The sequence below is a fragment of the Rhizophagus irregularis genome, chromosome 18, assembly GCF_026210795.1.
Source record: "Rhizophagus irregularis chromosome 18, complete sequence".
In the NCBI taxonomy this organism is placed as follows: domain Eukaryota; kingdom Fungi; phylum Glomeromycota; class Glomeromycetes; order Glomerales; family Glomeraceae; genus Rhizophagus; species Rhizophagus irregularis.
The window spans coordinates 4029694-4055998 of NC_089446.1; the positions used below are offsets into that span (position 1 = coordinate 4029694).

A 26305-nucleotide genomic window follows, 5' to 3' on the forward strand; every position below is an offset into this window, starting at 1 on the left:
TCATATTTGATAGAAGAATCTTATCGAATTCAAGTTCTTTTACACAAGATAATGTAAATAATGGCAAATATTTTTTTTATTATTGAAAATCCTAGTTTACCATAAACATTTCACATAATATTTATTACCTAAAAAAAGTATAAAAAATCAAATTGAATAGATTTTATTGGATTAAAAAAAAAATTTCTTGATTTCTATTTTTAGAGGGATTTACATATTAATTATGTATAATTACATAAAAAAATTTAAGGTTATTTATTTAGTGTATCGTTTTTATATAACTAACTAATCTATCAAGTACCAATCGAGTTTGTTCTTGATAAACACTATCTTTATAATGTACAGCATCACCTGAATATTCACATATTGGTTGGGTGGTTCCAAAAAAATCTAATAAATCTATATTATTGTAACCATCTTTTTGACTTTTATCAACATATTTCTTTAATAATTCATTAACTTTTGTTATCCTAAAATTATTTCTTATTAAATATTGATTTTTATAATATTCTGGTATTTTATTTATATTAACGACATTAGTGGTAATAAATGTAAGTTTTTCTCTATAATTCGCATCATGAATTTGCTGAAATATTTTTTCAAGATATTTATCATTACTCTCAACATTCCATCCTGGAGTATGAGATCCAATAGATATAAATGTATAATCTGCTTGTTTTGTTGAACAAATATTTTTTGAACTAATAGTATTTGAATCACATTGTATATTTTCCATACATTTATCATATTGTTTACAAGATTGTTCAAATGTGTTACTTAATAAAGTTTCCAAACTATAATTACTTTCCGGAAAATACCATTCATAAGTTAAATAAATTTCTCTTGGACGAGGATCTTTTTCTCCAAGAAAATCTGTTTGTGTATAATTTGCTTTGCAAAAGTATTGGGTATTTTTACTCTTATTTTGACCATCTTTTATCGCAATACATGAACCTCCTATTTTACCTTGAACTTTATTAAATAATCTTCTTGTATTTGAATCTCCCAAGAATCTTATCCAAGTATATCTAAAAGGTAAATTATTATAATCAATAAATTTTGGATATCCTTTGTTAAAAACTTGGATTTCTAAAAAGTTCTTATCAGGATTTTTTGGTATAATACAATTATATGGTATAAATTGTGAAAGATCTCCAGTCCATCTTCCTCTCAATATGGAAATATCAGAACATGAATCAGGTAATTCAGGTTTTAATCTATCCCATAGAGGAGATTGTTCAACTTTAAATGTGAAACTTCCATTTACAATAACACGATCAATTATTTTTACTTTTGGAGATAATCTTGGATCTGGTATTTCATCAGATTCGAAAGAATAAATTTCTGTATAATCATAAAATGTTAATCGTACTTGTACTTTATAATCTCCCTGATCCATTAATGGGGCTTCATATACGAGAACTGATGAATTTGAGGATGAAATTAATTGTGGTGTAAAAATTGTTGTTCCAGTTATTGTAACTCTAAAGAATGTTGATTCTAATTTATTTGCTAATGATGGATGACTATTGTAAAAAAGAAAGTTCATAATTAGTTAGAGCTTAGAGGTTTAAACGTGCTGATGCACTATACGTATACTTCTTTGACACTTTCGTGTTACTGTATATATTGTGTTACGTCAAAGTAATTTTTGCGTAAATGTTGTAAAATTTTACAATGTTAAACTTACCGAGGTTCTATTATAATTCGAATAATGTCCATAACTTGATAAACCGCCTTTATTTCTAATTAAAAATAAAAAAAGATAAAAATATGAATAAATTATTTTTTGAATTATCGAATATATATATATATATATATTTATATACCATCAAGTTTAACGCGAAATTTATATTCATGATTCTCAGTAAATAATGGGTCAATCTCGACATCATCATTTACATTTGTTATAGGAATAGTAGGAACAGGGGGAATAACGGGAACAGTAGGGATAGTTGGAGTATTTGGCGTAGGAAAGACTATTTCATATGTTATTTCAACAAAATATTTATAACATATTAACAATCCAATTATAAATAATAATGGTATAACTCTTTTTAATAAAGCTCCTTTTGTATTTTGATGAAATAATGGTGAAATTATTTTAGGGTTAAGCATATTTTATGATTGAAAAGAAGGAGGGAGAATATATATATATATATATATATACAGGGATATTCGAAAGTTTAAAAATAAATATGAATATTTTGTGTCTTTTCCTAATAAAGATTGTTAATAAAAAAGAGTGTATTGTTTTTTAACGAAAATATTTCAGCTAATTGCAAAACATTGATATTTTAAACGCATCTTATATAAATTGTTGCCCGACGAAATACACGTGACTTTTTGTTAAAAGCCCACTTGTGTAAAAATCATGAACTATGTAAAATGTACAGAAAAGTCAATTGTTATGAATTACACGAAATAACTAAACTAAACTTTATAATAGACAAGGAAATTATTATGCATTTTATGCATTTCTATCTTAGATATACTGTATCGTATCTATAAAATATTCTGTATTTGGTCGTTTCCTAAATTAATGCGACAACGTAAAATATCAAAAAAACTATAAATCTTTTATGCATATTGCCGAATACACAACGTATTTATTATTGTTCCCTTGTAATATTATTATGCATTTATGTGTTCGCTCGTTCGCTTATAAATTATTAAATTTTAATTTACTCAAATGAAAATGATTTTAAAAGAATTATCATGTAATGTAATACGTTATAGACGTTATCCAACAAAAGAAAATACTTTTTACTAGTCATATGGCGTTAAATCAAAAGAAATTCTACAAATAATACATCTATCCTATTAAAATGAGGTAATTATTTATTTTATGATTACGGAAAGTGTTTGAATAGCAAAAGATATTGTTATTTGGAAATGGATATTTCTCCCATCCAATAATAATTGCTCGAGATTAATTCGAAATATCTACAATCCAATCATGATAAAATAATTGATGTCTTAAAGTCCATAAAGTTTTAATGTTTGAACGTTAATTACGATAATTACGATAATTATGGTTGTTCTTGTTTATTTATTATATAAATTAGGAACCCAGAAACTTTTCCCCGTCTCCGTCTCCCCGTTAGCGATTTTCGATAATTAAATTTCGCAGTTAACAAATATGGTGAATAAAGTTTATGACGTATTATTTTACATTAAGTAATTTCCTATTTAGTCGAATCAATATTTAATTATTTGGTAAAAATTTTGAAACGCCTTTTCAAATTTCTATTAAGAAATTTCCAAATTTAATTAAGCTTTAAAAAAAAGCCATGTCTTATTATTATTAAAAAAACCATTTCCAAAATCGTTATTTAAATTTAATATTTAATTACATTGTTTGAACCCTTTTTTTTATTTTGATCATCTGTTTATCATAAAAATTAAATTTCTAGATTTCCATTTTACGAACGCCTGCGTGAATCTAACCTTTTTTTTTCTCCTTAAATATTTGAATATTAAAACTATTATATAATTGATTTTCCAGAATCCTCGAATCCCGATATTTTATAAATTTTACAGTTTCTTTTTTCTTCCTCATTTTGATTTCTTATTTTGACTTCTTATTAGAAATTTTTAATTTAAAAAACTTTCGTAATGAAGTACTAAAAGAAAATTTTTCGATAACCAATTTAGGTAAGTTCAATTACTGCGACTCGGATTTCGTGTAAATTACGTGGGTATTGCTGGTACTACTACGCAATTCGTACAACTTTGTACAACTTGACAGAGTCATATTATTGGCTAAGAATTGCATAAAAGCGAAAAAAAGATGTTATTATTGTTATTATTTTGCGGCGCAAAAAAAAAAAGATAGATATAAATATAGTTTAACCTTAAAAAAATAATTCATTTTTTGGGGGGAGGATCATGAAAATTGTGATAAAACAAATCAAAGGACAAAGGATTCAATCTCGCCTTAAAAATTTCTTTGATTACCTTTTCACAGTTATATTTTTGGTGATTCACATTGTTTCACTGATATACAATGTATTCTAATTTTGGCTTATCAAAGGTAGTACTCTTTTTTACTAAAAGAACAACGGCTTTTTTTGCGCATAATAAGACGACATAAAGAAAAAAAGCTTGAAAATCTACAACTAAATATATCAATGATATATGTTGCATCATTTGAACCCCATATGGATAGTGTTTCAAAAAGGGTAAATTCCACGTGAGAGGTATAATTAACCCAAATTTGAATTATTATTTTTTTTTTTTATGTAATAATTATTATATAATCCACTCCCTCATTTTTTTTTACAGATTTTGAATTTTATAAAATTACTTTTTTGTATTTTTTTTTTTTTTTTTTTTTTTTTTAAAATTAATTTATTATAACAAAATGGTAAGAAATATGGATATAATATTTACTCTATTTTACTCTATATAGTTTTTATATAAATTTCAATTAAATTAAATTACTTTCATTATAATGAATCATATTCTCTCTTAGCATGTTCACGATAATGAGTTAGGGAAAAAAACAATATTGGCTATCGGAGGAACAGGAACTGGTAAGAGTACGTTTGGAAGAATAGTTTTTGGAGTAAATGCTATACCAGGAGGAGGGTCAGATTCAATAACAAAACAAACAGTTTTATATGAAAATGATAAATATAGATATATAGATACTCCAGGATTTTCTGATAGTGGAGGTAGTGATGATTCAGAAATATTTCGTAATATGTTAACTTTAATGCAAAAGAATTCAGTAAATAACAAATTTAAGATTGATTTTATATTATGGTTTTGTTTGGAAAGTGAACGTTGTGATCAAACTTTACAACGTGGTGCTAGTTTTATACAAAATTTAGTTGAATATGCTGATTTAAATGAATTTGATGGTAATATTTGGAAAAGTGTTTTAATTATTATTAAAGGTCCAATGTTATCTCCAAGTTTATGTGAAGGTTCTAAAATAGCTGCTAAATTGGCTATGATGAAATTTATTAATGAAAAAAATCTTGATGTTGATGAATGTAATATTAAAGTTGATCATTTAGCTTGTTGGATTTTTGATTTAAATGATAATTCAAGTGATATTTATAAAACTATGTCTATTGAACAAAGATTAAGTTGGAATGTTTATTTAAAAGATGAAATTGGTGAAAAAGTTAGAAATAGAATCTCTTACTTACCTTTTGGTGTGGAAATTTTTTTTATACAAGCAAAATGTAAAAGATGTAATTGTTTAGGAGATCCTAGATTATTTGATAAACATTGTCATCCAAATATTAACCCTTCTCCAAGACATAATATTCATGTTGAACGTTATCATCCTAATAATTTAATTAGAGATCATTCAGGTCCAGTTATTCTTGTTCATTCTGATAGACCTAGATCTTCTACAGGAAAAATCTTACCTACTATGATTTCTGGTGCAATAACAGGTGCTGCAGCAGCTGCTAGGCCCGCATCTGCTGCCGGTCCGGCTGGATTAGCCGCGGGAACGATCGCTGGTGGTATCGTAGGAGCCGCTGCCGGTGTCATTTTATCATCTAATGAAAAATGTAGGGATTGTCATCGTTCTTTTTTAGAACAAGGATGTGTTAAACAATGTTCAGGTTGTAATAGATTTTGGGGTGAAAGTGGTTGTAGATGGAAATATACTTGTTGTGGATGGGAAGAAACTAAATCTGGTTGCGAAACGAGACATATTTGTGGAACTCCTGAATGTGATATAGAAATTGATCCTTGTATTTGTGGTGCTTGTGGAATGTTATTAGGAACGGAAGGTTGTACGAAAGATATCGAACATGATGTAGTTTGTAATGATGAAGGAAGTGATACCGAATCATTTTAAAAATATATATATATATATATAATATAAATTATAATTAATATATATAATTTAGTCTTTATTTAGTATACATATATAATTAGATAGCCCTAATCCTTGTTTCATAAAAAAAAATATATATAATTATTTATACTATTTAAACTGTATATCTGAACTTTATTTTAGATAGTATATATATATTTTATTTATATTTATAATTACTATTTTGTATAATAAATATAGTATTAATAAGCGTAATGTTGTTGCCACAATGGCACAGTAAAAAACTGCGTTCTATATGATCTATAATACCTAATAGGTATTATCGGAGAATTGGCTTAATTACATCATCGACTTGGCATTTTCTTGCGTATTATGTGTATTATGTCACAATTGTATTAATTGTTAAACTTTTTTTTTTTGATAATTGGACCACATCCGTGTATATTATTAGACAGATTCTCCAGACGAACGCGCTATTGGAATTATTACTTTTATTACAGAATATTCTAAATATAATTCTATACAATTATTAACACTCGGTTAACGCGCCATACAACGCTATGTTCGCAAAATAATTCATTATAATCAAATCATTGTATCATTATTTCTAAATCTTGGCATCTTTTTCCTTGGCATCTTCTCAAATTCTAATATCTTCTCAAAGTTAAAAAATGGTTCATATTTGTAACTTCACATGAATCTGAAAAAATATGTATATTGGATTGTTTTCCATTCGAATGAATCTCTTTTCATTCTGAAATTCTCGGATGTAAAAAGACCTGTGCGAAAAAATTTTAATAATAATGCACATTTTTATTTCACATAAACCGTTTCAAAGACAATCAAGAAAAAACTTTGTTTTATAAAAAAAAAAGGGTAAAACATTTTCCTGAATTTAATAATGGTATAACGCATCTATGAACGTTAAATACTAGCATACTAATATATACGTGTTTTTGTTCCTTTCTGTGTCTTCATAATTTGTAATCAGCCATTTTACCATTCATCATTTCACCATTTAAAAATTGGTAACACGTGATTAGAGATGTGCCATGCGCATTATGCGTTACATGATGTGATGCGTATAATGCGCATTATGCGCATGATAAATTTTGTTTTATTATATCGTAATTTTGGTAAAAATTATACCTTAACTCTAGCTAGAATTATAAATGTTATTTAGATTTTTTACAAAAAAAAATTGTTTTTTTTTGTAGCAAAAAGATATCTATCTGTTCCAACATTCACATTCATCTGCTGCATCTGAGAAGAAATTGGTTGGCTTTTGCATATATTCATGATATATTGAAATGATCGTATTTTTTTTTGACCTTATGCGCATAGTCTCTACATGTGATAAATAAAATTTTTACTGCGATTAATAAACGATAATCATGCAAGATAAAGTTAATAACTAACTAAATTTCGATAAACTATAATTATAATCAGTCTATATAGAGTATATATAGAGTATAAAATTACAGGTTTCTGATATTTTTGACCAAAAGAAATCAGAAATCTTTACAGAAGAAAGAAATTTCCTTCTTGAATAAATGCGCTGTATAACACAAATTCCAACAATGATAAAAGTAAAAAATTTCATTCAATAAATAAATAAGTACAGATTACTTTGATAAAAAACAAAGATTTTAAATGGTGCAACATAATAATATAATTAAGTTAAGAATAAATGAAGTAATCAATCTGCAAGAATAATTACCAAATTTTATATATCAATACATGTGGATCGGTGTTCTATATAACATCCAAAGTAAGAAAAACAACATAAAATTATACTCAAAATATACTCAAAATATACTCAAAATTTACTCAAATTTACTCAAAATATACTTGGAATACACATTTAAAAATTTTAAATTACGCTAAGTGTAATTCAAGTATATTTTAAATCTACTAGAATATTTAAAGCAATTTTCTTTTGATAGGGAAAAACCGCAATATAAGAATATCGATAAAATATAAAAAGTACAAACTAGTAATCAACAAAAATTTTTTGTAAATGCATGCAGATTTCATTTTCAAAATTCCATACACGTTTTCTTTTTTTTCTATCAAATATTATATAAAAAGTATAATCACAATTGTATTACGGCGCACATTTTAGATTAACTTTGTTTATTTGTTATTCAAATTACTATTGTGTACTTCAAACTGCTTTGAATAAATAATTTATACGTTATATTAAAAAAAAAAAAAGGAATATAAACAACGGCTTTTCCGTTCATTTTTAACCCATTTTTATAAAAAAAAAAAGAATGAAAAATTATTATTCATTAAAAACTCCAAAAAGTACACAAATTCTTGATAAAAATATTAAAGTTGATAAAACGATTAGACCTCATATACCCATTGAAACACAAATTTCAAATGTATTTGAAATCGAGACTGAAAAAATTCACGCATATACAAGTGAAAGTATTACTGTACTTGAAAAAATGCAATGTCGTCACGGATTAGTGGCAGCAGTATTGCAAGCTTATAATGGACATCAACATTTATGTTTTTCACCTGATGATATTTGGTTAACAATAGCTCAAGGTGTCAACTCTCATATTAATTTATATTCTGATAAATATAAAAATAAGTTTGTAAAATTTAACGAAAACCAAAAAATCGTTTTAAATGATGATAATTCATTAAAAAGAGATTGGTCAAAATGTATAAAAGATCTCGTTAAAGAAACTTCCAATCATATCGAAAAAATTGATTTAAAATCTTTATTGGAATGCGATTTTTCTACAAGTACTTCAACTACAATCACCGCAAGTCGTGTAATATTACTTGATTCTATAAAAAATTATTTTTCTTATAATATAGAAATGTTTTGTGGTATACCTAAAATTACCTTAGAAGGTAAACTTGAAGATTGGTTACTAATTCAAGAAAAATTGATTCAATTACGTAATTTAAATTTGGATTTGGATTTTTGGTTAAATGATTTGGATTCAATCATTCGTCAATTTATTGAAACTTTTAAAGGAAATGTTGATGAACAATTTTGGAAAAATATTGCAAGAGAAGAATATGGATGTGGTGGTCCTCCTGAATTAAATGGTTGGATTACAAAATTCTTTCCTTATGATTGTGAAGGAAACTTGGTCGATAATTGGTTAGATGAATCCACTTTACCAGATGGTAGAATTACTATTAAATTTAACATTGAAAAGAAGGGAGAAGAAGAAGAAGAAGAAGAAGAAGAAGAATTAATTTTCGTAACCGGATTTTTAGGTGTAAGACAACAAATTATTGAAAATTCAGATGGTGAAGTTATCGTAAAACCAGTTATTGGTTGGGCTATTATTGATGATATTGATGAAGATTTTGAAAATAATTTAATAATGCATGATAATATTAGTAAAAAAACCAAATTATTTTGGTGTTAAAAACAAAATTTTGTATATAAATCAATGATTTTCTTTTTTTTTGTATATACAGAAAGTTTTTTTTTTCTCTTTTCTTGGTGTAACATTTATTTTTTACAATTTGTGGAAATATGATAAGATGATAAGGTGGGAACAATATAAAAGTTGTACTTTTATTAGTTATTTTTTAGTGGTTATTTCATATATTTTTAATAAAAAATGACATGAACGAATAAAAGTTTAAGAAATTTTCTAATGGAGTAACTTAAAAAAGAAATGAGCGTAACTCGTAACGTAACTAGGTAACGCGATTCACGGTGATGTAACATAAAATTATACAGATGCAGTAAGTGGGAGTTCGCGACCACATTAATTGGTAAGATGAAGATGTTTATAGATAGTACCTAAGACTTCTTAGCAGTGATGTGCTCTTGGAAGTTTGGAAGCTCTATTGGAAGCTCCTTTGGAAAGATTGGGGCCTGTAAAAAAAGTCGATCCGTTTTTTATATTCTTCTTTTTTTCCGTAAAAGGCTCATATTTCCGGAATTAATAACCTTATATCACGGAATTTATCGAATCATTTACATTTTCTGTGAATGAATCCGGGAAAGGCTCATTTTTGCGGAGTTGTTACAGAAATAACGGATAAAATTTTTTATAGACAGTTTTTTAATTATACGGCAGCATTTCTCTGGTTAAATTATTGACAATTTTTTTTAAAAAAATTTCGGAGTAGCAATGACTACATAGAAACTTATTACAAGAGTCTGATAGTAGTACCAATGAAAACTGAACAACTACGTCGCCCGGGGACCACTTTACTCCGATAATTTATTGATAATTTCACAATTAATATATAAATAAACGTTTGTCACGTGAACATCGAACGTTCGCAAGATAAGAAATACGCACCATTGCTATGTTGTTATCCCAAAAATAGATAAAATTTTTCTTTTTTGTCCTGTTTAAACATGTTTTATTTTTTTTGTTTAGACCGTCAGGCCAATCAACAAATACTGCATAATCTATAAGGATAATATATTGTCTCGTATATTATTTTTGATTATATTGATATCATATGAAATTGTGATAACGATGTTTTAAAAATAGATTATTTTGGTAAAATCGATTTTTATTTGGATTAATCGACGCGTATCTGACTAGTGCAATATTTTTTAGTAGTGCATTGACTACATTCATAAACGATTATATAAATTTTCTAATTGGACATAACGAACGTAATTCATTCGTAACATAACGTACTGTAACTTGTAGGTAACGTGATTCACAGTAACATAAAATCATTGATAACTTAACACATAATATTTGAAATAAAAAACGTTCCATTCTGCAAGATAAATGATACGATGAAATGAAATGGTACCATTGTCATCATGCTATTTTAAAAATAGATGAACATTTTTCTTTTTTTATCCTGTTTAAACATGTTTAATTTCCAAAAGATAGTCAAAGTTTCCCAAGCCATCAGACTCCATGTGTTTGTAAATATTTGTTACTGCATATCAGGTAAATTCATAAGATAACGAAACTTGACAATTCTTTTTTTACACTTGGAACAAAGAATGTACTTTATAACTATAAGGATGATATATATTATATTGATATCATATTAATAAATAGTTTTATTTGTGAAAAGTAGGATTAATCAACGTGTATCTGCCTAGCTAGTATAGACTAATGGCAAATAAATGGATTAATACCATTTGCAATATTTTTTAGTACATTGACTACATTCATATATTTTAATAACCGATTAGTTACTAATTGGACATACGTACTGTAATTCATTCATAACGTAAAGTAACTTGTAGGTAACGTGATTCAAAGTAACATAACATAAAATCATTGATAACTTAACGCATTATATTTGAAATAAACATAAACATTGAACGTTCCGTCTGCAAAATAAATGATACGATGAAATGAAACGGTACCATTGCTATCATGCTATTTTAAAAATAGATGAAAATTTTTCTTTTTTATCCTGTTTAAACATGTTTAATTTCCAAAAAAATTTTTAAGATCGTCAAAGTTTCCCAAGCCATCAGACTCCATGTGTTTGTAAATATTTGTTATCAAGTTATCCAACAAATACTGCATATCAGGTAAATTCATAAGATAACAGAACTTGACAATTCTTTTTTTTACACTTGGAACAAAGAATGTACTTTTATAACTATAAGGATAATATATATTATATTGATATCATATGAAATTGTGATAACGATGTTAAATTGAATATTTTGATGATAGAAAAAAATAAATCGATTTTTTTTGTATACATAGAAAGTTTTATTTGTGAAAAGTAGGATTAATCAACGCGTATCTGCCTAGCTAATATAGACTAATGGTAATAAATGGATTAATACCATTCGCAATATTTTTTAGTACATTGACTACATTCATATATTTTTAATAACCGATTAGTTACTAATTGGACATACGTACTGTAATTCATTCATAACGTAAAGTAACTTGTAGGTAACGTGATTCACAGTAACATAACATAAAATCATTGATAACTTAACACATTATATTTGAAATAAACATGAATATTGAACGTTCCGTCTGCAAAATAAATGATACGATGAAATGAAACGGACCATTGCTATCATCTATTCTAAAAATAGATGAAAAATTTTCTTTTTTATCTTGTTTAAACATGTTTAATTTCCAAAATTTTGTAAATATTTTACAAATAACCATTATCAAATTATGTAAATCAATACTGCATATCAGGTAACACGAGAAGCCACTCGAAACTTGGCAATTCTTTTTCTTATACTTAGTATATAATTGTCTCGTATATTATATTGATATCATATGAAATTGTGATAACGGAATGTTAAATAATTTTTTTGGTTAAAAATATTAAAAAAAAATTTTTGACGAGAAATGATTTCATTCTCACAATTATGCAACATTGGGTTAATCAACACGTAAACACGCAAATCCGTCTAATAGTAATAAATGGAATTGTACATTTTGCAATATTTTTAGTAGCACATTCATATATCAGTTTAATAAACCGTGTAAGGTTATACGAACGTAATTCATTCGTAACGTAACTTGCAGGTAACGTGATTCACAGTGACGTGATTGTAATTTAACACAATCATAAACAAATAAACATGAACATTGAACGTAACATTACTATCTATGCAAGTAAGTGATACAGTGAAACGGTACCGTTGGTACCGTTACTAAAAACAATGTTATTCTTTTTATCCTGTTTAAACATGTTTAAAAATTTTTTTTTTTTTTCCAAAAAATTTTTAGTTTCCCAAACACAATGTGTTAATGTGTTGTGAATATTTTATTGGAGTAAAGAAATAACTGTTATCAAGTTATGCTTATCGAGGAGCCGCTCGAACTTGGCAATTCTTTTTTTTAAACTTGGCAAAAAAAAGAAAAAATTTCGTTAATCTAATAAATATATATTGTTTTTGGTTATATTGAAATTGTGATAACGGAATGTTAATTTTTTTAGTTAAAGTAGTATTAAAAAAAATTTAATGAAAAAAGATTTCATATTTTTACAATCTTTTTTTTTCTTTTTAATCAATTATGCAATATTAATAAATGAACGATAATATTAGCAAAAAAAAAAATTATTTTGATTAAATTTTCCAATTTGGATTAATTAACCCGTAAATACGTAATCTGCCTAAGGATAGGCCTATAGTAATAAATGTTTCAACAAACAATTATATCAAATATAAATAAAAGTTCCGTCAATGAAACCGGTACTAACATATTATGACAATGAATGCTATTTTTTTTTTATCCTGTTTAAATTTTTTTTTCATAGAACTTCAAGCCATCAGACATCATGTGCTGTAAATATTTTCTTGGGACAAAGAAATAACCTTATCAAGGTTATCAAGTTATGCAAATCAATCCAACAAATACTACATATCAGGTAACATGAGGAGGCGCTCGAACTTGGCAATACACTTGAAACAAACAATACACCTTTTTAATTTTTTAAAGTGTTTGAAATTTTATTTACTAAAAAAAAAAATTCGTATTGCCTCGTACATATATTGTATTGACTTCATATTAAATTGTGATACCGGTTTTTGGTTAAAGTATTAAAAAAAATTTGCTGAGAAAATATTTCACTTTTACAATCTTTTTTTTATGCAATATTAATAAATGAATGATAATATTAGCAAAAAAAAACGAGTAAAAAAATATTAAATTTACCAATTTGGATTAATCAACGCGTAAATACGTAATCTGTCTAAATAGTAATAAATGGAATATAAAAGTTTAGTAGTACATTCATACAAACAATTATATATAAAATCAGATAATTTCAATCAAATATAAATAAACGTACCGTCTTAGCGTTATTATGCTGCAAGATATGTAACCGGTAACATATTATGACAATGTATGCTATTCTTTTTTATCCTGTTTAAAAAATTTTTTTTCATAGAACTTTATAAAGTTCCCAAGCCATCAGACATCATGTGCTATAAATATTTTCTTTGGGAAAAGATAACCGTCATCAAGTTATGTAAATCAAATACCTTACATCAGGATAAGTGCGTAAGGATTTTCCTCGAAATAAATTATGAACCACACTTTCAAACTTAGTATACACTTTGAATAAAAATTATAATTTTTCTATTTTTAAATGATTGAAATTTTATTTACAAAAAAAGAAAATTTTTTTCGTTAAAACTATAATGATAATATAAATGTCTCGTATATTGTTTTTTGATTATATTAATTTTCATATGAAACGGAATATTTGTCAATATTTTTAGTTAAAGATTTAAAAAAATTCGATGAGAAATAGATTTCATCATCTATTATTACAATAAAATCTTAATTTAATCATAAATTATGCAATAAAATGGTGATCTTATGATTGAACAATATTAAATCATATCTTTTTGTTCTACCGGAGAGATTATGCCTGAAGGCTGAGTAAACTAAATATTTTTTTTTTAAATTTACACAATATAAATTATATTATATTTTAGTAATGTTTTACATAAACCAACTTCTCACAAATGCTTTTGAGCAAAATGATTTTGTCTTACTATCTTCAACAACCGCCCATCCAATAACTGGTGATACCACTGATTCACCATTTTCTTCCACATCTTGCCTTACTCCTAAGAACCCTGATACTAATTTTAAAGAAGGTCCTCCTTTTACATTAAAGGGGATGATTATTTTTCCATCAGGTAAATCACATTCATTTATTAAACTACCCACTATCTGTTTGTCATGGCGATCATATGGTAAGAAAGCTGTTATCCATCCGCTTAAAGTTGAGGTTGTCTGTGGTACGCAACAAGTACCACTAAATTCATGTGCTATCCTCTTCCAAAATCTTTCGTTTATATCTCCACGATAAGTATTCACCAATTGCCAAATGATTGGTTCTAAACGATCCAGCCAAAAATCTAAATCTAAGGATAATTTTCTTAGAGTTTTAATCTTATTTTGAATACGTTCCCAATCTTCTAATTTTCCTTCTAAAGTAATTTTTGGTATACCACAAGTCCAATCAATATTCGTTTGAGAATTTTCTCGAAGAGGATTTAATAAAACGATTCGACTTGCAGTTATTGATGTAGTCGTACTTGTAGAGTAATCACATTCTAATAATTTCATCAAATCAATTTTTTCCATTTGTTTATCAGCTACTTCAGTTAATATTCGTACACATTCTGGCCAATTACCAACAATTCTTTTTGACCAACGTTCTTTATCAAATATTCCACTAGCATTGATTGAAATTTGACTTCGTCGTCGTTTATTTTGAGCGAAGAGATGGGTATATTTTTCTTCATTTAAATTTATATGCCGAGAAACTCCTTGAGCTATCGTTAACCAAACATCATCGGGTGTTATACGTAAATGTTGATGCCTATTATAAGCTTCTAATACTGTCGCTATAAAACCGTTACTACATTGAACATTTTCCAATACTGTCTTATTAATATAAGGAGAATATTCGTAGTCTACGGATACGGCATGTACCATTTCATTTTCAAATAGTCGTTCTATTTGAGTTTCAATAGGTATGAGAGCTTTTATTCGATTATCAGGTTTAAGTTTTGAATTTAAAATTTGAGTTCTACGATTACCACCCTTCATTTTTGTTAAATATATTATTATTTTTTTTTATTTATTGTAAAGAAGAAAATTTTTATTTTTTTTTTAAAAAAAAAATCATTTTTTTGGGTTTGGGATCGGTTTATTTAAATAAAAATTTTTTTTTTTTTATGTATAAAATATAAAATATTCAGCCTTTCATTATAAAAAAATTTAATTTACTTTTTATGAGTGAGTACATGCTGAATACATTAATTAAATGCAATCTTTTTTTGCACAGACAATTTTCCCCACATTAAGATACGATTAATCTAAATTTATAAAAAAGTGATATAGTAATAATGTAATAAATATGTAAATAATTTTTTTTTTTAACCAAAATGAACTTAAAGATATCTGATTATCACGCATTTTGTCTTTTTTTTATTGTGTGAAAGAAAATATTACGGGAAAAGATATTCCGCGATCTCCCAGTAATCCAGTGTCTTCGAAGTTCATGTTTTTCTGATTCACTAAGAGGTTGGTCCGGGTTTGTACACTATTTTGTAATGCAAAATACATTTATCATACGCTAGAATAAAGGAATATTAGATATATTTTAACGTCAATCTGTCATTTCTAACAATTTGCGGGGTATAGAATTTTTAATCGTTGTAAATTAAGTAAATTATAAATTGTCCTATTATTGTAGATCCAAATGCAGGTGTGAATTTGAAATTAACGAATGATCTAAATTGATTTAAACATGATCTGATAAACATAAATATTACTGACGTATAAGTTTATATTAAGTTTAATGGCTGATAAGAAAAATTTTATTATCAGGATTATTGAAGATTTATCTAAATTTAGTTATCTTTTTGTTTATATTTTATAAACACCAATAATCTGCTCACGCTTAAAACAACAATTATATAATTGGGATCGATCTAATGAAATTTCAAATCTTCTTTAAATTATAAATTAGGTTAGTTAAACTTTAATATTTTACAAAATTGTAAATCTTAATTAATAAAAATGACCGAGAAAGGGTCATAATTCTTTTTCATGTGCTTTAATCAAAACCTGAAAGCATCGAAAATCATGTTCGATATGTCATATATTATTGGATTATTTGACATATTCGTGGTAAAAGTAACGATTTATATTGGATTATTTTCTTGTGAAACCTTTTAGTTTTAATAAACTTAAATGGCATTTAAATCCGAATAATGAAATAAATTTTTCGGATATCTTCGGATTTGTTAGAAACCTTAAAAATTTTTTTCTTAATAAAGTTGGGATTATTTGTGATTATTTGATACTTTTGATACTTAAGGATTTTTTACCTTATATGATACATTTAACCATTACCAGTAAAATTTATTAAGTACTTTATCTTTACAAATCATAAAAATAAAAGAAATGTTTGGGATTTGTTAATAATGGCGTAATGTTTATATTTTGCCCATTATTTCTCAGATGAAATCTGGTTTTAACCGGATCAATTCGGAATTAAAAATAATGTTTATCTTTGATATTTATTAAAACACGTTTTTTTTCATTTTTTTTCAAGAAAAAGGACAAGTATTTCAATTATTTCTTCCTCCTCCTTTTTTTTTATCGTATCATTGTTTCCTACGTAAACAATTGGTTCGATTGTTTCAAATTTCGAATTTTCTCGTTTACTTTGATAGTTGACCTTTTTTAATAGATAGAAAATAAACAAACCCGCATATGAATGTGATAACAAAGATAACATATGAATGTGATATATTTGATATGTTAATATTTACTTTATATTTTTTGGGAAATTTTATAAAATTTCCCAAAGTTCATTATATTTACTAGTTTTGTTACTTGCTTTTTTCTTGGGAATTTTTTTTTTTTTTTTCAGCGGGAAAATAACAATGAAATGTGGGGTGCTGATTTAAATACTGATTAAGAAAATGATTATATTAACTGTTAATATGTACTTTTTTGGTGAATTAAATCTTTGATATGACTATATCCGTAATTCTTTGTTAAAAAAAAAATAATTATGTAACATTTGAAATTCTGAAATATTTTGAAAAGCTTTGAACTACATTTAAATTTAATATTTAAAACTTTTTTTTTTTTTAAAAAAAAAATAATATTTAAATATGATCTTCATTGCCTATACATTGAACATGGGATCATGAAAGTTAGAGGGCAATCAAAAGCATTTAAGGAATATTCATACACTGATAAACGGTTGTTATGCACTAAAGATGTCGTTGTATCACGTGAATTAAAAATTGCAGCTGGAAAGAATGGAATGTTAATGTTTAAACGTTTTTCATCAAAATAATTTCATTTGTCGAGTACGAATTTCTAATCAAAGAAAAAGTTCTTAATAAGAAAGTTATAAAAGTTCCGATATAAGAATGAATTCTTAAATAGGTTAGTTACATAAAATGGAGACTTAAACAAGAAAGGTATAAAAGAGTATCATATTTAAAGTTACAATATATTAATATATTAATATATAGGATGTGTTCTATAACATTCTATACTTCTATGATCCTTTCCTTTTCGACATTTTAATTCTTTTTTTCCTTTTTCTTCGAAGAAAAAGCCATTCAATTTCTTTTTTCCTTTTTCTTTGAAGTAAAAAGTCTTTTTTCTTCGACAAATGAATTTTTATATAGAAACAATATCACCCGTCAATTGGCGATAGAACAACATTCTAATTTCTTTAATTGATCCGTAATTCTAATAGCTACGGTAACTCTAAATAATCCCTGTTCGGTGTTTCGCTATCTTGTTTTCTTAGAAAGGAACAAATATATATATAGTATTCGTTATCTATACAAAACGCAGGATTTGGCGTTGACAATGACCATAGATTTACCTGCCCGGCTGCCACCATCACTAGAAAGGATTTTAAGGATTTTGAAGCTGGTCGACCAGTGATATATGTAGTAAACGTGATATCACATGCGTAATGTAATGATTAATCGAATAAAAAAATTAATCAGGTGTAAGTAAACTTTTAATTATTGGTTTACTTTCATTTTTTAAAAAACATCTGATATATAATTAATAGACTTTCTTTTGGAACATAACTAATGTTCTTTCCTGTTTCTTTTTAGGTTGGAATCCTTCTGGAACAGTCCTTAATGAGGTGGTGAATCTGTTAGAATATGTTCCTTTTCTTTTTGGAAATATACCTAATTTCCTTTTCTCTTGAATTTCTCTGAGACAGTTCTGTAATATTCTGATAGTGGCAATGTCTTTCTCATTTCTAGAAAGTTCCTTCTTACTAAGCGGTCGTTTACGGACACATACTCTGATTTTTGTCATTTAGATTGCTAGGAAGTAGGAACGCTATGTGGTAGAGAGTAAGTGTTACCACGTGTTTTGATACGCGTTTAAAGATCGCCTTGGTGATTGTATTTATTGAAGTTCCTCTTCCTCTTCTTGTGCTGACGTTGACGTTGTTTCAAATTGTTGTTGTTGCAATGTCAATGTAGGAAGTGTAGAAGCACGACCTCGACCTTGAGCAGGCGCAAACATTTGAAGGGAAGAGTCCAAATTTATAGTTTATAGATCGTTTGAGCTAAAAAAAAAGTAAAAAAAAAGTCCTCAATTTGAAAAATCGAAATTATTGTCCGACGTAAGTTGTTTGGCTAAGGCACTTGTTTGGTCAAGGCGGGTATAACACATTTTTTGTTAGGTTAAAACGTCTAGCTTATACATCCTTTATACGCTTCGTTGTTGGATTCTTGAATTCTTAATTACAGCGATTCTTTTAGAATGAATAATTAAACAATTATTTGAGGTAAGTTGGTCAGTTTATTTTCTCGTCAGATTTTTGAGCTCATACACAATTAAAAGGATATCAAATAAAAATATTTCATGTGAAAAAATTAACTTACTACTTTGAAATAATTATTACCGTAGTGTATAATTATGGAGAACTGATTAATAGATAGGCGTATCTGTTGGAACCTAAAAAACTGGCGTGGGCATAAAAATTAATAAAGATCATTAAAATCAACTAGTCAGATTTTTTTTACATAATATTTACTCTATTTATATTCACCTGAGTGATATTAAATATTCTTGTTCATCTTTATATCACCTAATATATCTTTTGGATAGCCGTTGACCTCAACGGTTGTAATTTCAGGTGAATATGCAGCAAGATGATTAGAAACACCCAAAGGATAACTGAGAATTTTCTATGCGCAAGGAAATTGACTTTGACTCCCTTTTGGATAGCTTATAATATATTGTACCTCTTTTATGTCATCACTCCATATGCCTGCAATCCTTCCCATATACTTGCTACCCAATATTGCACGTACCTTACTTTATTCTCTAATTCGTTACCATGTCTAGTAAATTTTTTTTTTTGATATGGTTTACATTATATTACAACAGCTCGATAACAATAATAAAAGATAAAGTCAGTTGACTGTTTGCATAATAACAAAAATCAAGGTTTCTCGATAACAAAAAATCAAAGAATTCTCAGATTCAAAAGATCACTATCCCTATTTATTCCATCTCACAAAGTACTTGATCATTTATCAAGAAAGGAGAAAATAATTAATTATTAAATAAAAAGTATAAAAAAAAAACTATTTTTTTTTATTATTTATACAATATAAATATATATATATATATATATAAAAAAAAAAAAAAAAATATGATACAAAAAAAAACAATAATATAAAATAAAAAAAAAATAATAATGATAATTTCTAAAAAAAAAACTGTACTACTAAAAAGAAAAAAGAAAAAGAAAAAAAATAATAATAAAAAAATATGTCTAATATATTTTCGTTCTGTATTAAAGAAAAATTAATAAAATGGTTTATGTTGTTTTTTTTTAAAAAAAAATATAATACATATAAACAAAATTTTTTTTTTTTTTTAATTAATAATTACTCTAAAATTACTTTTCATGCTGATTCAATCTTCTTTTTTAATTCTAAAGCAGTGGCGTTATCAGGCTCAGATTTTAATATGGTTTGTACATCTTTAAGAGCATCATTAAATCTATCCATAGCATGATAAGTTAAACTTCTTTCGGTTAAAGCAGGAATATTATTAGGTTCTCTTAATAAGACCTTATTAAAATCAAGTAATGCTGGACTATATCTACCCAAAGTACGATGCACTGCACCTCTATTACATAAAGCTTTAGTTTCATAATCAATATTAAAAGCTTTGTCTCTTATATTTTGTAAAGCACGATCCAAATCAAACAAAGCTAATGTGTTAGATCCTATAGAACGATAAACAGCACCACGTAAAGCTAAAGGATACCCCCAATCAGGTAAATCTTGTAATACCCTATTCAGATCATTTAATGCATCATCATAACGACCTAATGCGGCCAAAACTTCTCCTCGGTATGTTAAAGCCCAAACATTAGTTGGTTCTAATTCGATAGCCAAATTCAAGTCCTCATAAGCTCTATCATATCTTTTTAATACATTTAATAATGCACCCCGAGTTTCTAAAGCAAATATATGTTTAGGATCTAAATTTAAAGCTTTATCTAAGTCAATTAAAGCTTCATAATATCTTTTTAACATATAATAAACGGCACCCCGATTTGTTAAAGCAAATACACTATCAGGATTTAAATAAATAGCTTCATCTAAATCTCTTAATGCTTCTTCATAACGTCGGAAAGTTCTATTAACAGCACCACGACTTTCTCTTGCCATAACATTTTCAGGTTCTAATCTAACAGCTTCATCTAAATCGATTAACGATTGTGGACCTTGTTTTAACATACGATACACTTCACCTCTTCTTGTAAGTGCAAATACGTTTGATGGTTCAATTTCCAAAGCTCTAGTAAAATCTGATATAGCCTTATCAAATTCTTGTGTTAATCTATAAATTTCACCACGATTTCTTAACATTTCAGAATCATTTGGATTAATATTTAATCCAACGGTATAATCCATTACGGCATCATCATAAAAACCAAGTGATTGTGATATTTCACCCCTACATTTTATTAAAGGAAAATTATTTGGTTCTAATTGAATAGCAACATTTAAATTAACCAAAGCTTCATCTTTTTTATCAAGTGCTAATAATATTTCCGCACGATTTTTATGAGCGAGGAAACTTCTTGGAGTTAATTGAATTATTCTTTCAAAATCAGCCAAAGCTTCATGTTCTCTTCCCATCATTCTTAATACAGCACCACGTCTTTCTAATGCCAAACTAGTCTCTTCTCTTTCTAAAGATTTATTTAAATCATTTAAAGCATTATCTAACCTATGAGTTAATCTATAAATTTCACCACGATTTGCCAATATAATAGAAGCATAAGATGAATCTATTGATAAAGCTTTAGTTAAATCATTAATAGCATCATCATAAAGTTTAAGTGAACAATAAACTTTTGCCCTTCTTATTAAAGTAAAAATATTTTTTGGTTCCATTTCCAAAGCAGCATCTAAATCGGATAAAGCATCAGAATATTTTCTAAGAGAACTATAAACTTCTGCTCTAGATCTAAGAGCGAAAGGATGTCTTTGAATTTTTAAGGATTTATTTAAATCTGATATAGCTTTATCAGTATCATTTAATAAACGATTAACTTCACCACGAAGAGAGTAAGCTTTTGGTTTCTTTGGTTTACGATTAATAGCTATAGTTAAATCATTTATAGCTCTTGTCCATTCTTCCAATTGATAAGCAGCATAAGCTCTATCACATCTAATCGAATAACTATGTGGATAAGCAATAAGTACTTGACTAAATAAACGAATAGCTTCATTATATCTTAATTCTCCTAATTCTTTGATAGCCTGTATATAAGTTGGATTTGTATTTTTTGATTTTTTGAAAAAATTCATAGTAAAACGTTTATTATTCGTTGTTGAAATAATTGGTTTAGGTTGAAGAGGCATTGAAGTAGGTCTCTGTTTTGATTTTGAACCTTTAGTTGAAAGTTCTTCATTATTCTTATTATTATTTGATTGAAAATTAGGAAAATTTTGAGAAAATTGAATGTAACCATTATTATTATTATTATTATCGAACATATTAGCATCATCAGATAGAAAAGAACTTTTACTACGTTTATTAATTAATGAATTTGTCTTATCATCACTATTATAAGAGAAAGGGCGTTTACTATTATTATCGTCGGTAGAAAGAGAATTTGTACTATCATCCTTAGAATAAGAGAAAGGATAACTACCACTTATAAAATTTGTTGGAGAAATTTTTTTATCGTTATCATTATCATTATTAGTAAAAGTATTAAGACTAATTCTGTTATGATGAGAATTATCACTACCAACAGTATTAAAACCATTATTAATAATCATTGGTTTTAATGGAACACCAGGATGAGGAGATTCTTTCCTGGGAATTTGATTACCACTAAGAAGATGATTACCAATATGACCATTATGAAGAAGATGATTATCATGATGATTTCCAAAATGATTACTACTATTCTGATTATAATTAGATATATTTGAACTTGTAGTAGTAGTATGATTAGAATTTTGTGATAAATAATTAACTGGTAAATCCGGAGGGGTATGAGATGATATATCATTATTATTAACAACATTATCATTTGTAGTAGGAATGGTAATTGGATTAGATGAATGATTGTTATTACCACCATATTCTAGGTTTCTAGTATTATAAAATGGAAAGGATTCATGATTTTGAAATGAACTTTGAGGAGTAGATTGATCCTGAGGAGTATAAGTATCCATCCTTTTAAATGAATTCTGTTGTACATGTTGTATAGGTTTGTTATCTTGAGGAAGAGGAGGAGGAGGAAGAAGATTAGGATTCGTATCAATTATTGACATATCTGTTGTTGTCGTTGTTGTTGTAGTAGTCGTTGTCGTCGTTGTCGTCGTTATTACCTCGTTTGTATGAGAATCATTTTCCGGTGGAGAACTGAATGAAATATTACTAATCCTGTTTCTTATATCATTAAATCCTTGAGTAATTGGAGAAAGATAATTATATGAACTATCATCATCATCATCATCATCATCATCATCATCATCGTCATTACTATTAGCATCTTCTTCGGGTATATTATCTAATTTTGAATCATCATCATCATCATTATCGTCGTTGTCGTCGTCGTGGTGATCGTCGTGGTGATCGTCGTGGTGGTTAACATCATTTTTATCAACAACTGCAGTATTGGAATCACTATTAACAGGAAGATAATTGTCAGTAGTAACGGGTTCAATAATGAGTGGTTTGTAATCATCGGTAGTGACGGGTTTATCAGGATGATAATCGTCAGTAGTGACGGATTTACCGGAATGATAATTATCATTAATGACGGGTTTACCAGAACGATATTTATCATTAATTACGGATCTCCCGGAACGATATTTATTATTAGTAACGGATTTACCGGAATGATAATTATCAGTTAAGATTGTCTCAGTTAACTGAACCTTAAAAGGAGCAGTTTTTGGTTGCTTTAATAAACCGGTAATATTTTTTCCACTTTCAAATGGTTTACTACTTTGAGGTATTGAAGGAGGTTTTGAATATTGTGTAAATGAAGAAGATTCCTGCGACGAAGGAGTTGAATGTGTAAGAGAATGTCTTTTAAGATATTCATTTTTAATATCATTTGCTGGTGAATTAATAATATTTGTTGAAAAAGAATTATTATGAACCTTTTCGGTAAGATTTTCATCACTCCCATTCGGAGGAGTAAATTGAAGAGGATGTTTTGAATAATTACTACTACTAGTTAAATCACTATTACTGTTATTGGTCTCATTATTATTATGATTTAAAGTATTTTCATTATTATTATTAACATCAGAGACGACTTCATATTGATTATTAGCGGTAGCGGACTTGTATCTTTGTAAAGTAGTAGTATTAGTAGGTAAAATGCTATGAGTTGGAGCATCCATCATAATAGATGAGGAATTAGAAGCATCAAATGAAGAATCATTTAAATAATCCGGTTCATTAAATTCATTTGTACCACTTTGAAAATAATCATATCGTTGAGAATAATCAGAAGAAGATTGAGAATTTAAAGGTTGGAGTTGCTGATCATCATCTTGTTGATGTTGATGTTGATGTTGATTATAATGTTGCTGATGTTGTAGTTGTCGTTGTTTACGCCTTCGAGTTAATTGATGTGATTGTTGTTGTTGATATGATTGTTGATTTGATTGTTGTTGATATAATTGTTGTTGGTATGATTGTTGATATGATTGATGTTGGTATAATAGATGTTGCTGTGATGGTTGTAGCGGTGGTAATGGTTTATCTAAATCAGGTTCATTAAACTGTTCGTTTCCATATTGCGAGCCACCACCACCATACAAACTATTATTATAACCTCCATTATATAAACTATTACTATAATATCCGGTATTAGAACCCTAATTTTAAAATAGCGATTAGTAAATATTGATTAGCAATTAGCAATTAGAAATTAGTCAAATTAGCAAAATTTTTTTAACCGATTTAAAAAAAAAAAAATTTTTACCCGCTGTACTGGATAATTATTATGTGGTAAATAATTATACGGATTTTGTAGTGGAGGATTTTGTGGTTGTTGATTTGGTATATATAAATTATTCAATAGCTTTATTGGTTTTTGTTTTTTCTGATCCTTTTTATCCTTTTTTGACGACAACATGATATTTTTATAAAAAACAAACTTTTTTCAAAAAAAAAAAAAAAAAAAAAAAAGTTTTTATTCGAATCTTTGATATATATTGTATTTGATATTGTATTGTGTTGTAAAATGTATAACTCTTTTTTTTATAATATATATATATAAAAAAAAAAATTTTTTAAGAATTTTTTATTCTTATTCTAATCAATTATAATATTTACTTTATTCGTTTTATTTTCTTTCTTAAAAAATTTATTTGAATATATAAATCTTTTTTTTTTTTAAAAAAAAAAAAAGAGAAAAAAAATTTTTAAGAGAAAGAAAAAAAAAATGAGGATAAAAAAAAATCAATATAAAAGAAAAAAAAGAGAAAAAAAAACGATGATAAAAATATTTATTGTTTATTTTGTATATTTATACATTCATTTTGGATTATTATATATATTTTTTATGTATTTCAAAAGTATAACAAGTATAACAACTATGTTTACACTAACATTCCTAAAATTAACTTCTTAACCGGTTTAAGAAGTATAATCTGAAAATCAATATGAAATCAACTTGGTAAGCTACACATCAAAAGAGTTAAACTTTTTTTAGGTCGTACTAATTATAGAAACTAAATGGATCAAAAATATTGGTTTATTTCGATACGCATTTTTTAATAAAAATTAATATTAATCATCATTATACGGAACAATTTTAAGGAGTTTACAAATCCGACTGGATAAACTGGATAAATTGGATATAAACCAACCCTAACCAACCCTAACCAACCCTAATAAACCCTAATAAACCCTAATAAACCCTAACAAACCTTAATAAACTCATACCAACTTAAATCCTACCTGTACGGTTTATTAATAACCTATTAATTTCGATATAGATTTTTCTAAATGATCTAAACTAAATTTAAACATTTATTTAATTATATAAGAAATATTTTTATTCTAGAAAATTACTGTAAACTTTATCAATGAGATTGATGTACTACGACAGGACAACAAAGAAATTACGATTTTCAGCTGAAATAATTGAAATCATTAGATATTATGTAATATTATGACAATGTTTCATTATACTCCTTTTAAATCAAAAGAAATTTTATTATTATTCATTATCTTTCGTTGGGATTATCAAACGAATGTGTAACAAAAAAATTTATTAAAAATTACTAATTTCACTAAATCCTACATAAAATAGTTGAATTTTTTCATAAACCGGAGTTCCTTTTGCATATTTATTTATTTATATGGAAAGTTTGTAGTACAAACTATAAAATGATGACATTATTTTGGTAAAAAGGCTCGAATTAACTATTAATAGCGTTAGCCCTCTGGAAAAAAAAAAAGACATTTTTAAATATTTTTTTTTTTTCAAATTCTTTGATTTTATATG

At 26.7% G+C, this 26305-nt stretch overlaps 5 protein-coding genes across 5 annotated transcripts; 2 read left to right on the forward strand and 3 right to left on the reverse strand.

The window, feature by feature from the left end:
• Positions 1–139: 139 nt before the first annotated feature.
• OCT59_010490 (uncharacterized protein) lies at positions 140–2118 on the reverse strand (the record flags this gene model as incomplete). The annotated part of the gene is made up of 3 exons (XM_025316785.2): positions 140–1526; positions 1691–1745; positions 1830–2118. 3 exons carry the CDS (start codon positions 2116–2118, stop codon positions 260–262), a joined length of 1611 nt encoding a protein of 536 aa, XP_025179754.2. The 3' UTR covers positions 140–259.
• A 2226-nt stretch (positions 2119–4344) lies between these two features.
• OCT59_010491 (uncharacterized protein) lies at positions 4345–5993 on the forward strand. Its single transcript, XM_066133047.1, has 2 exons — positions 4345–4369; positions 4478–5993. The coding sequence occupies exons 1-2, from the start codon at positions 4367–4369 to the stop codon at positions 5825–5827; spliced, it is 1353 nt and encodes a 450-aa protein (XP_066000633.1). The 5' UTR covers positions 4345–4366; the 3' UTR covers positions 5828–5993.
• Positions 5994–8061: 2068 nt separating this feature from the next.
• On the forward strand, positions 8062–9420 carry OCT59_010492 (uncharacterized protein). Its single transcript, XM_025316782.2, has one exon. It carries the CDS (start codon positions 8083–8085, stop codon positions 9208–9210), a length of 1128 nt encoding a protein of 375 aa, XP_025179751.2. The 5' UTR covers positions 8062–8082; the 3' UTR covers positions 9211–9420.
• A 4008-nt stretch (positions 9421–13428) lies between these two features.
• Positions 13429–15333, reverse strand: OCT59_010493 (uncharacterized protein; the record flags this gene model as incomplete). The annotated part of the gene is made up of 4 exons (XM_025316781.2): positions 13429–13456; positions 13556–13573; positions 13749–13821; positions 14229–15333. The coding sequence occupies 4 exons, from the start codon at positions 15331–15333 to the stop codon at positions 13429–13431; spliced, it is 1224 nt and encodes a 407-aa protein (XP_025179750.2).
• A 4841-nt stretch (positions 15334–20174) lies between these two features.
• On the reverse strand, positions 20175–24928 carry OCT59_010494 (uncharacterized protein; the record flags this gene model as incomplete). The annotated part of the gene is made up of 2 exons (XM_066133049.1): positions 20175–24668; positions 24776–24928. 2 exons carry the CDS (start codon positions 24926–24928, stop codon positions 20205–20207), a joined length of 4617 nt encoding a protein of 1538 aa, XP_066000634.1. The 3' UTR covers positions 20175–20204.
• Between the last annotated feature and the right edge of the window lie 1377 nt (positions 24929–26305).

Coding starts and splice junctions, on each gene's coding strand:
- OCT59_010492 (XM_025316782.2), top strand. CDS start 8,083: ATGAAAAATTATTATTCATTAAAAACTCCAAAAAGTACACAAATTCTT.